The 17,852-nt window shown below is 34.0% G+C and overlaps 2 protein-coding genes across 2 annotated transcripts; both read left to right on the forward strand.

Moving 5' to 3' along the window:
- Window positions 1–929: 929 nt before the first annotated feature.
- On the forward strand, window positions 930–4,084 carry LOC707363 (beta-defensin 110). The gene is made up of 2 exons (XM_001105715.4): window positions 930–1,040; window positions 3,801–4,084. The coding sequence occupies exons 1-2, from the start codon at window positions 986–988 to the stop codon at window positions 3,947–3,949; spliced, it is 204 nt and encodes a 67-aa protein (XP_001105715.1). The 5' UTR covers window positions 930–985; the 3' UTR covers window positions 3,950–4,084.
- LOC114677748 (beta-defensin 110-like) lies at window positions 3,952–13,686 on the forward strand. The gene is made up of 2 exons (XM_078001045.1): window positions 3,952–4,027; window positions 13,553–13,686. The coding sequence occupies exons 1-2, from the start codon at window positions 3,952–3,954 to the stop codon at window positions 13,684–13,686; spliced, it is 210 nt and encodes a 69-aa protein (XP_077857171.1).
- The last annotated feature ends 4,166 nt before the right edge of the window (window positions 13,687–17,852 follow it).

Here is a 17,852-nt window from a genome sequence, read left to right on the forward strand (position 1 = left end):
GCAATTTAGATCCGATATGAAACTTTCGGTTCCATAAACAGAATTAAAATGTTGAACCTGAAATTTTGAAATCAGATGACTATAGAAAATTTATAAATCATACAAAGACTTGGCCGGGCATAATGGCTCATGCCTGTAATCCCAGCACTTTGGGAATCTGAGGCGGGTGGATCATGAGGTCAGGGGTTCGAGGCCAGCCTGACCAACATGGTGAAACTCCGTCTCTACTAAAAATACAAAAATTAGTCAGGCGTGGTAGCAGGCACCTATAATCCCAGCTACTCAGGAGGCTGAGGCAGGAGAATCACTTGAACCTGGGAGGCAGAGGTTGCAGTGAACTGAGATGGTGCCACTGCACTCCAGCCTCGGTGACAGAGCCAGACTCCATCTCAAAAAGTAAATATAAATAAATAAATAGACTTATATAGAATATTTCCCACATTTTTAGTGAATCCTGAATTTACTGATTATTTAAATAGTTGTGTCTTATATTAATTGAAATAAAGTCATTTAATCTCCCTGGTTCTCTTGTTTTATCAGTAAAACAAAACTGATCTCAGTGAAGACTTTTTCTGTAAAATCTTATGATTCAAGCATTCAACAGTTTTATACTAAGGCATTAGAATGCTTAATATTACATATAACACAGAATAGAGAAGCTGATTACTATAACATTTAGCAATCCAAACACATATCACCTATAAATAAAAGTCTCTTAAAAACTGTGTTTTCATGAAAGTCTAGTTAAGGTTACACAGCAGGTTTTACTTTTATGAGAACAATTTAATAATACTTTTTGAGTTCATGTTCTTTGAGTGTGGCACTATTCAGCCAAGCATATAAATGTTCTTGCTCTTGATAAGCCTCAGTAGTTAAAAGTACTTCCCCGGAGAATCTATAAATAAAAGGGATCTCTGTTTCCTTATTTCAAAACAGCTGACTTGAAAAAGGTCTGTTGACACTTTTTTTTAAGAAGCTCTCTACCATGAAGATTCAACTTTTTTTCTTTATTCTGCTCTTTTGGGTCACAGTTTCACAAGGTAATATGCAAATATTTATGGGGATTTATACTAACAAGTTTGAGAAGACGTAAGTTGTTTTTTGATAAAAGTATGATAATAACATAGAGATTAAAACATCATTTCACAAAAATGTAATGTGGTATTTTAGATTGGACTCCAGAATGGATAATAAAGAGAATAGTGAAAAACAGACAAGAGCAACACGTATGAAAACTGGCAAAATTTGAATAGAGCATAACTTAGTAGATACTACTACATCAATATTAATTTCTTAATCTTAATTAACATTACCAAGATTATGCAATATATAATATAAGGGGAAGCTGGCTTCTACCAACTTTGCAACTCTTCTGTAAATCTAAAATAATATTATAACAAAAAGTGGTGTGGGAGATAAATGGAGGGAGATTTTACTTTGCTGAAAGTGATGCTCAGAGATTTCAGACAGAAGATTGGACTTGAACAATGTATTTGAGGGCAGAAATAATAATTTTTGAAATATCACAGTATCACTAGATCAGTGGTTCTCAGAGAGGAGTGAGTTTGTGCTCAAGGGAACATCAGGCAATGTCTAGAGACCTTTTAGCTCATCACAACTTGTACTACTGGCATAGTACCAGTTGTAGATAGAGCCCAGGATGCTGCTAAATAGCCTACAATGCACAGAACAGCCCCTTAGAGCAAAGAATTGTCCTATCCAAAAGGTCAATATTGCTTAGAATAAGACGCCCTGCCCTTGAGCTTGGCATCCAGTTGACAGGGAGTATATTTAATTGATACTATAATGCTTGCAAAAGAGATTAGCAACCCAAGGACACAAGCTGGAGAACATATGTAGAGGTCAGAATGAGGAGAAAACAGACAATAATGTTTTAGAAAGGTGAAACAAGACAAAGAATGAATAAGAGAAGGGGTGGGGTCAGTCCAAGGTGGAATCATGGACAGCAGTGCCAAATGTGACAGAACTCTTGTCAAAAGTGAGTATAATCCAGGTGTATGTCACTGGCCATCACTTATGGGTTTGATAATCATAACTCCTCAGAAAATATAGAATAAGTAATGATCTTTAGAAGTGAATATTTAAATTATGCAGATTAACTAGATGTTCTTCTATGTTTTTGTTTCTTTAAGTTGCTTCATACTCTGAATTGCTTCAGTTACATTGAGAAGAAAGCCAATATTCATAGCAGGACTTGGTTTTATAGCCACTATACCAATGACATAGATAATGTAGCTCTGAGTCTATGTATTAGCTGACAGATATTACTACTTACCATCACTTATCAGCTGTTGGAAATGGAGACAGACTGCCTAGGCAAAGAGCCCTGGCCTCTGAGAAGACCAAGCAATAATTAATAGCAGGAAACAGTGGCATAATTTATTTGTTTTCATATGTGAAAATATTAAATCTATCCTTTGGTCAAGAATTTGATGTGCCTCCAAAAAAAAAAAAAAAAGAGACTGAGAAACAAATGACTTCTGAAAATGCATCGGGCAGGGTACAATTTAAAATATAAAATAAATTTTTTGACTTGGTACAATTTAAAATATAAAATAAAAAATATTTGGATTGGAATAGATCATATAGCCGATCAAACCAATGTCCCCCAAACCCCCTAAATACAATCGATTCTAAATAAGAAACTTCTAGTGAGATTCCATCTTTAAGTTAACAAAACAAAACATATATCTTTTCTTACAGCTTTGACTATTACAAAGTTATTTTTGTATTGTGTCAAATTTTGTGTTTCTTATAATGTGCAAATTTCAGTTGCAGTTTTGCTCTCCTGGACATGTCTTCTTGTGACTCTAGCTACAAATCCCTCACTCATTCTTTCATGATTGATGAGCAAAGATAAAGCCAGAGTAGGAGTTAACAAACTTTTTCTAGAAATAAGTGAGACAACCAATACTTAAGGTTTTATGAACCCTAAGATCTCAACTGCATTATTTTAATGCAAAAACAGTTATAGACAATGTGTAAGTGGGTGCATCTGTGTGCCACTAAAATTATTTCCAAAAACAGGTGGCAGGCTGGATTTAGGCCCCTGACAATAGTTTATTGATTGCTAGTCAAAAGATTTAACAGCACAAACAGTAATTGTGATAAATTCTTGGTAAGTTATTATTTTAGAAACTTTGTGGTGAAAGAAGAGAAAGGTAACACTGGTAATTTCAGAAATCATGTAATGGTCAACAATGGCTCCACTTTTTTTTTTTTTCTTTATCAATGTTGTTATTAGACACACGTCTGAGTTACATAATTTCTTCGGGGAAATAAACCCCAAATATTCAGGGGAGTTGCAGGAATTTAGACAAGTTATCCAGCGTTGCCTAGCTCTCGACATTTTAGAGAAGCAAAATCAAGCTACAGTGAAAATCACTTGAAGAGGAATTCATAACGCACAACATTCAGTCTAAATAATGTTAGTGAGAGCAGAGAACAGGCTGCTCAAATGTAATTAGATGATCGTAGAGACAGAGTCTGACCAAAAGATAAATTATGGTCACTTTTCTTCCATTGATTTTGGGAACCATCCTGGGTCACTGCCCAGTTTCTTATAAGACAGAAAGTGGAAACACCTAACTTAGGTCCAAGACCCTTTTTATTTCTAGAATGTAGCTTGCACCAAGGGACAGTAAATTGACTTAATCTTTCCTCCATAGGTAGGTGGACGTGTTCACTCTATAATCTTTTGCTTCATGGACCTTCTCCTTTTAAAGCATGGATGTGTCATAGCTAGATGGCTAATTTCAGTCATTCTTCCCTTCTTACAGCCAAAAAGAAATATCCTGAGTATGGTAGCTTGGACTTGAGGAGAGAGTGCAGAATGGGTAATGGTCGATGTAAAAATCAGTGTCATGAAAATGAAATTAGGATTGCTTACTGCATAAGACCTGGAACTCATTGCTGCTTGCAGCAGTAACGATGACAGAAGAAAAGAGTCACAAGCTCGAAGAAGAGAAGACCAGTGTTATTAAGTTTTCCCAGCACATCCTTCAAGGCCTGTGTGTCTCTATAATACACGAGAACTAAATAAAACTTAATGTTGAACCATTCAGAAGTGATCATATGTCACGCTCATATCTGGTGCCTTTACATTACACTTTTCTCCTGATTTGTTGGTACCAGAAGTAGTGGGACTTATTTTATGCAAGTTCCTCAAGTTTTCTGTGCTTCATGTTCCACAAGTTCCACAAGTTTTATGTGCCTTGTGTTAGTTGCCATAAGTAAGGTTGTGGGAAACCCTAAGTCAAAGAATTGGGTAAGCTTATGTCTAAGATACAAGCTTCCAGTAGAAATGCACTGTTATTTTATTAGATACTATTCCACAGATTACCCCCATGTAAATACATAAATCCACCGAGCTTGGGAGACTGGACATTGAGAGGGCAGATCTTTATTGTGAGAGAGACAGAGCTGAAGTGAAAGAATCACGAGTGTAAGAATGGAAGACAAAAATCACAACCAGCTTCAATTTCTACTCTTATTTATTATTTAGTAAAGACAAATGTGTATCAAGAAATAAGAGAGGTAGTAAAAAGAAAGGAGAAGAATTTCAGAAAGAAGAGGAGAAAATAACTGAAAATTTAGATCAAAAAAGTCAAAAACTATGACTAATAGTTTAATGCAGCTATTCAGTCCTGAGAAATGACTATTTCTGGGGAGATACATGACAAAAGGAAGCAGCAATAACCTTCACTTTTCAATTTCACTCTGCCTCAGTTCCTCTACTACTGCCTCTGAGGATCCACAGTATTCCTCCCTAAAACAGCTCAGTGATGCATCTGTACCATTTGTTTTCCTTTCAGAAGAGCTAATTCTGGAATACAATTTAAACATATTAATTCAAAACTCTTAAGAAACATCGTCAATACCACAACATAATAATAAAACAGAATCCTCTCTTCCTACCCCTCAAAATAAAATTAAATAATCTTTTGGCAAATTAAAGAAAAATGAAAGGTATTAAATCATACATATAGGTCAGACTTAGACTCAAAAGGAGATGGTAAATCAAGAAATTCCAGGGACTTGCCGCTTTCTTGATATTTTTGTTATGGTCTCTCTGTGGATCCAGTCTATTCTTCAAACGTAGATGTGAGATCTAAGTATGCTCATTCTAAGCGTTATCTACAACAAGCCATGAACGGGGAAATTTTTTTTCTCTATTCAGATAAAATTTACATAGTCTTTGATTGTTTTGTGTTTTCTTGTGTAAATATCTTCAAGAGTATCTTTACAATATTTATTTATAACAGGGTTTCTCAACCTCGGCACTGTTGATATTTTGGTCCAGGTAATCTTTGTTGTGGGAGCTATTCTGCTCATTATATGTTTTTCAGCATTCTTACCTCCTACCCTCTAGATGCGAATAGCACACTTTCTCCCAATTGTGATAATCAAAACTGTCTACCTGTATTGCCAAACATCCTCTTTGGGGGAGGGGACAAATTTACACTTGGCTGAGAACTACTGATTTATGAAGTCAAGTACCCACTGTCACAAAAATTTAAAAATGACAATGGAAACAATAAAAAAAAAGTGAGATTTTCAGGTGGCCAATTACATTTTCTGTGTTTTATGAGAAATAGTTATCTATTTAAATTTTTTATATATTATGTATGGACTAGAGGTGATATATTGGTGGCTCCAGAAAGAAAAATTGGCCTAACTAGTGGATAATGAATGTATTAGCTATGTCAAGAAAGAGATTAGTAAAAATAAATGCTTAAAATGAAAGTTATGGAAGTTTGATTTTTATTTATTTTACCTAAGTAGAGACTGAGCCATCACTGCACCAAGACCTCTAAAGCAGAACTGAGAGGCCTAATACTATTAATATGGGGAAAATAAGAGTTGAGTTTGTTAGGAGCCAGCAAGAAGATGAGAGATTTTCTAAAAAACGCGTGAGGCATATCTGCACATAAATTAGGCTGTGCTAAAACTACTGGTGTACTCTCTTTCAGTGCTTGACAGAGAGCATGAAAACCATCTAAATTTCTAAGATAGCCTTTACTTGTGTTCAATACATTTAAGCCATCAGCCTCTGCCTTCAGCTCAAGGAACAAATGAAAGAAACTTAAAGGAGAATGTGAACCTACGTGCATCAACCTCAAAATTTTTTTTTTCCTAAGGAAATCTTTTAAGTGTTTTCCGTGTCAAAAAAAAAAACCTGAAAACTCTAGAAACCCCTTTGATGAAGTTCTTCAGCCTGCTTCCTTAAAAAGATAAAGGTGTTACTAATTATTCTGCCCCCAGAATTTACATGTGTCTAAGTTTGTAATTTATTAACAAAAGGAAGGCAAAAAAATGCTTAAAAATGGAAAGATTTCTGGTGATTTTCTTGCTGATACATTGTAATTTTTATTGTGTGAACTTACAAAAGAACTAGATAATGTTAAACTAATTCGTTCTAAAACCTGAGAGTTTTGTATTTTTCCCTCCTATGGCCCACAATATAAATTTTCATGACACTCTGTATTTTCCTTCACATTTAGTTTTTTGTGAGTCTTGAGCAGTGACTCTGATAAAAGAGTTGCCACCAAGTGTTGGAATTTTTGCTGTTATTTGGTAGTTCAATACCCATATGAATCAATTAAAAGCAGTATATTGAAATTAGAGTTATCACCATCAAATTCTCACACGAACTAGGAAGAGAGAAATTAGACTCCTACCTGATATAATGTATTCAAACCCAACCTATTTCAGTATTTACTTTACCTCAATGTCCTTGGGCAAGAACAAAATCTAATTCCAATTAGCAATGTACTTATTCAGGCAACTTTTCATAAGTGGATTACTTCTTCCCAGGTTTAATGTCATGGGTTTTGGATTTAGAGATTGAAAAATTATAGCTCCTGGCTTAAGGAACTGATATTGATTGACTACAAACTGATTTTTAAGTAATATCCAACTTGATAGGGTTCACAAATGAATAAGGCATGGAATATTCTTCCAAAAGATCAATGTCAATTTGTAATACGGATAATACATAGGTTAGACTACATTCAATATATTCTCCCTCATTTATTTACCAATTCAATAAACATCTATTGAACACCTACTATGTGTCAGAGTACAATATGACTGGGACACACAAAAAAAACGAAACTAACAATGTTCTTTGTTTTCATGGAGCTCATAGTATAGTGAGTGGATACAAATATAAACAGTAAATACAAGAAATAAGCAGATTATCTATTATATTACAAGGCGACAAGTGTTAGAGAAAAGGAAACAAAGTAGAATGTAGTGACCCACAATCCTGGCCTATAGTAATTTTAAATATGATTTGTCATGGAGCCCTATTGTAAAGGCTGAAAGAAGTGTTCATAAAAGCACATCTGGAATGTGTGGGGGAACACCTGGGAGAAAAGAATTGCTGAGAAGAGTAATTCAGGAGGTGAGTCCTGGGAGAGGAAGTTGGAGAGAAAATATCTTGACAAATTGATTACCCAGGGATTTTAAGGAGTTAGAAAAGATCTTGACTTTTATTCTGAGAGCAATTCAAAGGGGAGAGACATAATTTGAATTTTTTAAAGGTCTTTCTGAAGTTATTAAAATAATATAAGTAGTAAATAATATAGGTGGTAAATTATATTAACTAAGTCCATAATAATACAAGCAATGAGGAATGGATGTAGAATTCTGGATCTGTTAAAGGTAGAGTTAGCTAGATTTCATGAGGGAGTAAATTTTGCCTGTGGCAGACAGAGGGGTAAAGAATGACTCCAAGATTTCTTGTCTGAGCAATTGGAAAGATTGAGCTGTGCCATTGACTAAAATGAGAAGGATACTAGGTGTAACAAATTTTGGTTGGACAATTGATCCAATTTTGGACGTGTAAAGTTTGTCATATCAAATAGATTTAGCAAGTGGTTAAGAGAAGAGACAGAAAATGAGAGTGGAGACAGTAATCTTTGGCGTTGGCAAGACAGGATGACATCTAATGCAGAGATTAAGGGATTAGCTCTTCATTAGAGCATGGGGATGCTTTATTCATTCATAAACAGGAAGGGCAGAATACACAGAGTTAGATGCTGATTGGTAGATTAATTTGGTATTGAAAGTCTGTGGAGAGTCTCAGGAATCTTCAATTGGATCATTGAATTGAAGGGAGCAAGATCATTAGCTGAGAGTGAAGACAGGAAGTATGTTTTGAAATTGCAAGGAGAGCTGAGAATTTGTAAAGGCGTTTTCAAGGAGTGTGTAAGTTGAGTAGGCTGTAGGTATTCTTCACAACTGTCCTGTTTCTGGCATCTTTTCTCTGTTATTTGTTGAAGATTTCATTTATTCTTATATATTTGAACACATATGACTTTGCCATTCTGTGAATCAAATATTCTTAAAAGTTTTTCCAATGTTATACGGTTCTAATTAGTAAACACAGATATTCTCAAGTCTCTTTCATCTTACAAAAATCCTCCCATATTTTTTTCTTAATTTTTCTTCAAGCCACTTTCTAATCTGCCTTATTCTCTTCTTCATCAAATTTCTTGAAAAGAATCTTAGACCCATAGTCTTCACTTAAGTAACTCATTTACACTCTTCCCACCAATAATTCACTCACATCAATTAACTGAAACTCCTCTTGCTCATGTTATAAATGTTTCATAAAGCAAACTCAAAGGTTTACTTTAATCATTTATCTTGCTGGACTTATGAACACATGCTAGAATTGACTGCTATTTTGACAATTATCAATTGAATTATCTATTTTTGATAGCCTTCAAAATGTCAATGGCCTTCAATGTCTTGTCCCTGAATCCCCTTTCCTCTTATTTTTATGTGCTTTCTCTGTATTGTCTTGTTAACGCCAATGACTTCTCCTATCAAATCTTTTTCTCAACCTCCGTCTTAAACCACAAAACTGTATTTATTACTACTTCGTGAACCTACTGGATAGCCTCCAAATTCTTTATCATAATGCGTTCAAAATGAACTCATGTTACTCACAAGGGCTAAAATCTGTTCCATGTCTTTTATTCTGTTTCAGTATCAAACATACATCCTAAAGGCCAAAACATTGTCATTTCATAATCAGTCACGCAGTCTTACAAGCTAAAAGACTTCTGGTTATTGCTTCTCTATGTTCCAGTTTCCTTTCCCCGCAAATCCAAAACTTATCTATTGGGCTACTTCTCATTCAGAAATATCTTCTAGTTTAACTTTCTCCTCTTTATTTTCATTAACTTAATTATCTTATTCATCGTTTCTCATTTAGACTGTTTTAATAAACTTCAACATAGATTTCCTACTACAAAAATTTCTCTACTTCCTCCCTTAAGAGAAAAAAAAGTTGGAAAGGTGCTTAAAATCTCATCAGTTTTACCACTCCATTCATGATAATATTCAACTCCTTAGCTTGGTAGGGCCTTTTGCCACCTTTGCCCTGCTTGACTTTCTAAAGTTCACATCCGTATGATTTCTATTGTGCTAAAAGGTCATACCATTCTGCATAGATCACACATTCTTTAAAACACAGTATCTATGTTGAGGATACATCTTTTTGCTTGTAAGACCTTCTCCACAATTTCAGGAAAATATGCTTTTATATTTTGAAGATTCAGCCACCTGTCAGCTACTTAGTGAAGCAATGAAACATATATTGCTTTTGAGTCCAACAAACCTAGCTTTGTTTGCTACTTGCTCTCCTACTCCCTCTGAATCCTTACGCAGAGCTGAATTGAACTATCCTTATGTATGAAATGGGAAATGTTATTGGAGGAGTAAATCAAAAAATAAATATAACTGGCTTAGAAAAGAATCTGAAAGCTAGGGAACACTTAATAAAACCTAGCTATTAGTAGTGGCTGTGGTAGTAGCAGTTAAAGTAGTAATAATCAAAATAGACTACTCCAGGAAGAGTTTACAACTCTTTCTTTTATGATGCAAGGACATTTTGCTTATATCTCAGAATTGCCTTTAAAAGTGATGCATTTTTTTTCTCATCTATGTCATCATCTCCCAACAAATAGTAGTTGTCTTTTGAGGAAGAAGAGCTTAAATGTTTTATCTATTTTTGTCCCCACCTAGCACAGGACCAACACAACATATTTGCTGACTAAATGTGTGTATGAATCACAAAGAAAGCATTCTCTTCATTTAGCAGTAAAAGTAGAGAAAAATATGTAAATTAAGAAAAGTTTATTTTAATCTGCTATAAATCTATAAATTATTCATTTACAATGACAATGAAAACTTGCTTCATAAAATTATGGGCCAAACAATATTTCCTTATCTATTTTCTCATTTGATTGCCACACAACCCTCTGAAGTATTATTAAATGCATTTTTTCAGTTAAGGAAACTGCAAATATAGGGCTTAAGTCATTTGCTAAGCTGATAGGAAATAACTGATGAATAATTTGTAATAAAGCATAGAAAGTTTTTTATTATATAATATGAATTAGGTCCCTATCTATAATAACGTATGTATTCACTCACTCTTTTTTTCCAGTTATTTATTGTATTTATTGAGTATTTTGTTTCAAGCATTTTGCTATGTGCTGAAATAAATCAGTGAATGAGGTATACAGTGGCCCTGGCCTACTGTAACTTTCAGACCAGAAGTTTGTGGTTAAACTATAGCAAAAAGTCATAGCAGGAATTAAACACTAGTAACAATGTGATAGCAGGGCATAAACAGTGAGTAACAGTGCTCCACTTAGGGTAAGGCTTTATAAGGTTTTAGCATGAAATCCAAAAGACAAATAAAGACAAAGGGAATGAGAATGACCTGATTTTGAAGGCTTATTAATTTTTTAACACCTTAAGAGCAGCCTGCATGTTTTATCTCATTATATCTTTTGAAATTTCAATAAAACCTCAATGTAATGAGGAAACTGAAATCCAGTGATCTAAATCATTTGTCCTATATAGCAAAATGACAAATAAAATATCCAAGCATGAAACTTAATTCTATCTGATTTTGAAAGATCATACCTTTTCAAACTTTCTACTGATCCCATAGCCTTGCTTCTGCCTTGACTTCAGCTTCTATCCAGCAAGAGCAAACATCCTCCAAAACATAACTCTTTTTACTTTCAACACTGCCTCCCTCTACTTTCAACTCTGCACTTATGGATGACATTTCCAGGAGCATCATGAGGTAGGTGAAGCAGTCACCCTCAGAGACGTTATTTGCGAGGAGATGGAGAGATATATGCCAGACACTTCACTTGGGAGAGTGAAAAACTCTACATACCGCTTGGAAAAACTAACATTGAGTCATGGATACCACTGAGCTTTCAACCTCTAGTTTTCTAACAGATTTGTTCCCATCTGCGTGCATGCAGGATTGTGTTGATGTCCACAGCACATCTCCACTCTATTTGTGGTACCTCACTCTTGATAAGACTCCCAGAAACCTTTTGGAATATATTCTCCTGACTGAGGCCCCAAACTAGCATTTGAATTTCTCTCTTTTTTATGAAAAATAGTTATCATGGGCTCAATTTCTCTAGTGATGTACAAAATGTGCAGAAGTATAAGTGAATGAAAGAGATACTACCCATCTTTCCTCCAAACAATTTGTTTTTACATGGTGTGTATCACCCAGTTTCATCTCGCATAGATACTCATGCACTTATGGATGACAATTGTATAGCATTCAACACCTTAAAATTGTTTTTATATATACTTCATAATCAATTTTCATAACAATACAAAGAGATGTTATTCTCATTCATAATTTACACATGGCAAACCTTTGATTCTACAGTGAGCCATAATTTGCAAATAAATACTAAGCAATAGAACCAATCTTACAATGCATGCTTTTTGTTTTTATATGGTTCTATAGATTTCCTCATAACTCAAAACTTTCTTGTTCTTTAAAAAATAAAAAAGAACAAAATTAGTACATTTTAAATATTACTATTATTTCTGTAAGTCTATGCATTTTTCTAATTTGAATGTATCTTAAAAACCACCATAGATTTTGGTGATTTTAGAGTTGACAAAATATAATGACTCAGGAATGTTGATTGGCTTAAAAAGTTTCTATCCTAGCAACAGTTACAAAAAGTAAAAGCAATTAGGCATCATTGTCTTTCTGACTTCAAGTGATATCAAATATGTCTCTGAAATAACTTCAGATTTCACCAAAATTCACCAGTGGTAGGGATTCTGTCATTATAAATTAGTTTACCATTCACTAAAACATATATATATATTTATATATCAAAAATATATAATTTACATGTAATATATAGATTTACATGTCATATATATGTCTATATGTATGTGTGTGTGTGTATATATATAAATACTTTTTTACATGTCAAAATCCACCTGACAGTCTCTTCCACCTTACATTTAATTATTTTCTACCAGCTTCATTAAGGGCAATAAGTAAGTGCTTTCGAGATCTTCTCTAGTTTTTCTCTATTTCGGAACCTAATGCTTGGTGAATACTAGGTACTAAAATAAATGCCTACCATTTTGAGTTGAAATGAAACATTTTTCCAAATTTCAATTAGATTCTATATAGACAATTAAGTTCTATTAATAATATTACATAATTTAAATCTGAATTCAATTCAATTCATTCTCCAAATTTTAACAAAATTATTTTGCCTCATTTTTCCTGACACATATATGCACACATAACAAAATTTAATACTCAAGATATATTTCTGATAATTATGTTTATTATATTATATCATCCAGATAGGTAGAATGACTGACCACAGATAGGTAAGTACATTGATAAAATTGAAGAATAAAAATATGCCTGACTCCAAAGTCTCTTTTCTACTCCAAAGGCATTTTCAGAGAACAGTTGAATCATTAAGAACAATAAAACTTTAAAGTAGCAAAATAATTTGCCTCTATTTACTACAGTTTAATGTATGAATAGAAAACTGTGATTGTGGAATCTCAGAACATCTTTCTTTTCATTGTCTTAGATGGTTCACAAGAAACTATAAGAGAATACTAATGTGAGGCTCCTCTTTTTACTAGATAGGCAGTGTGCAACAAAATTATGTTTCTCTATGTATATCTAAAATACTTTAGTTTTTAGTTTTCTCAATCAATTGCCCTATCAGTGAAGTCAGTACATTAGAAGTCTTCTCTAGTTTCTCTATGATTACTATTTGTGTGACCACTATGTTCAAATAGAAAAGAGATAAAGAATCAAAATAAATTATAACGATTATAGAAGGGCTTATAAATTGGCTGCAATAACAAAGTATCACAACAAATGTTTGACAAAAATACATACAATTAAGTACCAAATTGTGTGTCACTTGCTCATTATTACTGTAGATTGAGCCAGCTGAAGTTTGTATGGATGTGAGTTGCAAGATAAGGGCATAAACATTTTGTGCCAGTGTAATGTTAGTAGCTCAGTCATTTTCTAAAGTGATTCATAAATTCTGCTACAAAACAACTTGATATTCCATTCTCTCCAACTTGCACGCACATGATCTCATAACTGTAACAGTTTTTGTCTTTCTTTAGCAAGAAAACCCCAAATCAATAATAGACTAATAACTTCAGATATTTTTCTTGATTGCAGCCAGAAACTATTTTGAACCAAAGTATAGATTTGAGAGATGCGAAAAAGTGAGAGGAATATGTAAAACGTTTTGTGATGATGTTGAATATGATTATGGATACTGCATTAAATGGAGAAGTCAGTGCTGCGTATAAACTCGGAAAAGAAGTACTATTGAGGATCAAGTCTGGAACAGAGATGCATGTTTTTCACTCAAGAGTAGGTAAAAAAAAAAAAGTTTGCAACATTTAATGAAAATACACACTTTTAAATTCTAAATATATCTATTTACATACAAAGAATTTAGTCTCTGCTTATTCATTGGGGATTTTTGTATTTCAAACTGATGAACACATTAGCAAAACAAGGAAACAGACTCTAATTATGCTTATAATCTCATTATTTCCGCTTTGACTCTCAGACATTCATATTACTTACCTGAGTTACTCTGCTCCCTCTCTAAATATGTGTATGTGACCTTATTGCCAGCTTTGCTATGAGGATTATGGTTATCTTCATATATCCTGGTTTCCACACCAAAATCCCTCTAAGCCATCTACTCTTCTTTAACAGAAAATGTGTTTCTTCCCTTACAAATATGACAGCTACCAATTTTGACCTGTCTGATGTGTTTTTGCATACATTTAACAATACTATGCTTTTGAAATGATACAATTTAACACTGCTCTCTCTGTAGGGTAATTAAGCACTATTCATAGCACGGCAAAAGGATAAATAACAAGATCTGAGATACAGAGCCCCTTTTAGCCGCGTGATTCTTTTTTCAAAGAAAATCTCATAAAGAATCTCAGGAATAGGTACCTTTGTTTCAGCAGGGTAGGGCTGGTGTCTGGCTAACTCAATTTTATACCCTCAGAGAATGTGTCTAATGAAGGAAATTTCAATTTGGTTGAGGCAAGAGTTAGAATCCCATAACTACGGACAGTTTTGTGTAACAAAGCTCAGTTAGCTGATGAGTAAAGCTGACTCATAACTCAGAATAACTCCTGTTTCTAAGATCCATCATGAAATCTAGCTGAGTTAGTTTTGCCTAAGAGGATAATGGTAGACATATTTGTAGGAGGGCTGTGCAGCTGATGTTCATATGGAAAACTTGGGAAATGTTACAGTAATCCTAGGAACGATGAAGATACAGGAAAAGCAGAGATTGTGTAGTAGCAAAAATGAGGACTTTCTTGGACACCATAGGAACAATATTATTTACCCCAAAAATCTTCTCTAAGGAAGGATGGCTTTTTTGTTTCCAGCAGTAGTGCTGCAGAGGTCAGAGATGGGGTGATGTTATTTAGTTTAACAGATATGACATGTACCATGTGCTTATAATTGACTAGGTTACTGTAACTGAAATATTTAAGTTTTTTTTACATAGATTTAGAGATATAAGGTTCCATCTAATCAAGGCAAGCAATAAATGTCTGGATAGACAGCTCTACAGAAAAATCTTACTGTTTTTGTGAAAGTACAATAATCTTTCTTACTACTTGCCCTTTGATGACAACACTATTTAACCAAGCATAGAACTCTTTTTATTCTTAATAAGCCCCAAAGAGGCAAAACTTTTCAGTTCCCTCATTTCAACACCTTACATGTGAAGAAAAGTCTTTTAATGCCTTTCTACTAATAAATTTTCTATCATGAAGATTCTTCTTTTTATTTTCTTTTTTCAAAAAAATTATGTTCTGGCCAGGCGCGATGGCTCACGCCTGTAATCCCAGCACTTTGGGAGGCCGAGGCAGTGGATCACGAGGTTAGGAGATCGAGACCATCCTGGCTAAACGGTGAAACCCCGTCTCTACTAAAAATAAAAACAAAATATATCCGGGAGTGGTGGCAGGCGCCTGTAGTGCCAGCTACTCGGGGGACTGAGGCAGGAGAATGGCATGAACCCGAGAGGCGGAGTTTCAGTGAGCCAATATCGCTCCACTGCACCCCAGCCTCCGTGGCAGAGGGAGACTCTGTCTCAAAAAAAAAAAAAAGCAACAACAAAAAAACATATATATATATATATATATATATAAAATGTTCTCTTTTAAGATCAGAATTTCACCAGGTAGTAGAAACTTTTATGCAGGGATATTTGTATTGCTGAATTAGAGAAGGAATCACTGGTTTATTTCTTGGCAAAATAATGATAATGTTCTAGGTATTAAAAAATCATTGCATTAATTACATCACTATTATTTAGTTACAGTTATTTAGATTCTAATCTTGTTGACACTGTGAAGTGTTGGAGAAAATATTTCAATATAGTTTTCAGCACCAAAAACTTATCTGTGGTAATAGTGTGTAGCTAGAGTAAGGACTGTTTACGTTTTCCTTATCTTTAGCCTATTGTCAGTGAACTAATTCCCATTAAGAAAAATACTACCTTATTATTCTCTTTTGGGTACTACCAGAATATCACATCCATTGACCTTTCTTTGAGTACAACTTGTACTACCCTTCCAACTATAAGGGAACCTGAATATAGAATGTAATAGCTAATAGCTTACAAGCTTACATAAGATCTATCTTTTAGTGGGATTTCTTTTTTTCTTCCTTCTTTTTTTTATTTTTATTTTTATTTTTATTTTTTTATTTTTGAGATGGAGTCTTGCTCTGTCACCCAGGCTGGAGTACAATGGTGCAATCTTGGTTCACTGCAACCTCTACCTCCTGGGTTCAAGCAATTCTCTTGCCTCAGCCTCCCAAGTATTTAGGACTACAGGCACCCGCCACCATGCCTAGTTAATTTTTGTGTTTTTAGTAGAGATGGGGTTTCACCATATCGGCCAGGATGGTCTCGATCTCTTGACCTCGTGATCTGCCCGCCTTGGCCTCCCAAAGTGCTGGGATTACAGGAGTGTTCCCGGCTCCTGGCTGAGATTTCTTTACCTAAGAAATATGTCATCAAATCAATTATGTTGCCAGATATCCTGAATTAATGCCCAAGTACTGATTATCTGAAAATAAATAGAAGTGTTGAAGTAATTTTTATTTCAATTTTTGCTGGAATTGATGACTCATACTTTCTCATGTGTTCCCTGATACACCACCAGCTCCTTGAAAAATCCCTAGCACATGGTATACACTCAACAGATAACTGTTAAATAAATGTTGCCCAAAGTTGTATTGATTTTCCTTTTCCAGCTGTTCCTGAATTCTCTTTTTCTTTATCAGCAAAAATGTGATTTAAAATTGATTCAATTTCCTGACCTTTGCCTAAATCTTTCCTTTTTTCATTTTATTATCTTTCATTTTATTTTATTTTCATTTCTCTTGTCTCTTAAAATCTCATTTTTTTCATTTTTATTCTTTCATATCAAGTTAAAGATTCGTGGTTAAAAAAATAGGCAAGTTATTTCATCACTTGGGACCTCATTTTTTAACCTGTAACATGAAAGAATTGGATTAGATTTTCTATACATCTTCTTATATTTATCTTGACTCTATATAGTAGGCATCAAAAAAAACTATAGCTCATGGACAGAATTTGGCCCTTCTTTCATATTTCCTGTGAATTAAGAATTATATTTACAGATTAACATTTATAACTGATTGGATAAGACAAACATCATCTTATCATCAATCTTTGCTTGATGAACCTCAATCAAAATGTTGAATAAGAATTCTCATTAGTTGATCTGTATTCAAAAAGATAATGTGCATCATCATTATTAAAATATATTGTTTTTTGTCAATTGAAAATTTATGGAAATTTGTTTTCTCTCATTTATTTAAGTCTCTAAATAATATCCTCAGTTTTTCTTTTTTTACTTTTTTTAAACTTTTTTTATTTTTCCGTAAGTTATTGGGGTACAGGTGGTATTTGGTTATATGAGTCAATTCTTTAGTGGTGATTTGTGAGATTTTGGTGCACCCTTCACCCGAGCAGTATACACTGCACCATATTTGTTGTGTTTTATCCCTTGGTCCCTTCCCATTCTTCCCCCAAATCACCAAAGTCCATTGTACCATTCTTATGCCTTTACTTCCTCATAACTTAGCTCCCACATATCAGTGAGAACACAGGAGTTTGGTTTTCCATTCCTGAGTTACTTCACTTAGAGTAATAGTCTCCAGTCTCATCCAGGTCACTGCAAATGCTGTTAATTAATTCCTGTTTATGGCTGCATAGTATTCCATCATATGTATATGTATATATATATTTATATATATATGTAGGTGTGTATATATATAAATATATATGCACATATATGAAACTGGTGTATATATGTATATGTGTATATATATACACATATACACACATATATACACACACATACAGACATATATATACACACACACACACACACACACA

This window comes from Macaca mulatta, chromosome 4, assembly GCF_049350105.2.
Source record: "Macaca mulatta isolate MMU2019108-1 chromosome 4, T2T-MMU8v2.0, whole genome shotgun sequence".
Lineage (NCBI taxonomy): Eukaryota > Metazoa > Chordata > Mammalia > Primates > Cercopithecidae > Macaca > Macaca mulatta.

Excerpts from the sequence above, each read along its gene's own strand:
- LOC707363 (XM_001105715.4), top strand. The coding sequence starts at position 986 with ATGAAGATTCAACTTTTTTTCTTTATTCTGCTCTTTTGGGTCACAGTT. Across the intron at positions 1,041-3,800 it reads TTGGGTCACAGTTTCACAAG|CCAAAAAGAAATATCCTGAG; the intron begins GTAATATGCAAA and ends CCCTTCTTACAG.
- LOC114677748 (XM_078001045.1), top strand. The coding sequence starts at position 3,952 with ATGACAGAAGAAAAGAGTCACAAGCTCGAAGAAGAGAAGACCAGTGTT. Across the intron at positions 4,028-13,552 it reads TTCCCAGCACATCCTTCAAG|CCAGAAACTATTTTGAACCA; the intron begins GCCTGTGTGTCT and ends TCTTGATTGCAG.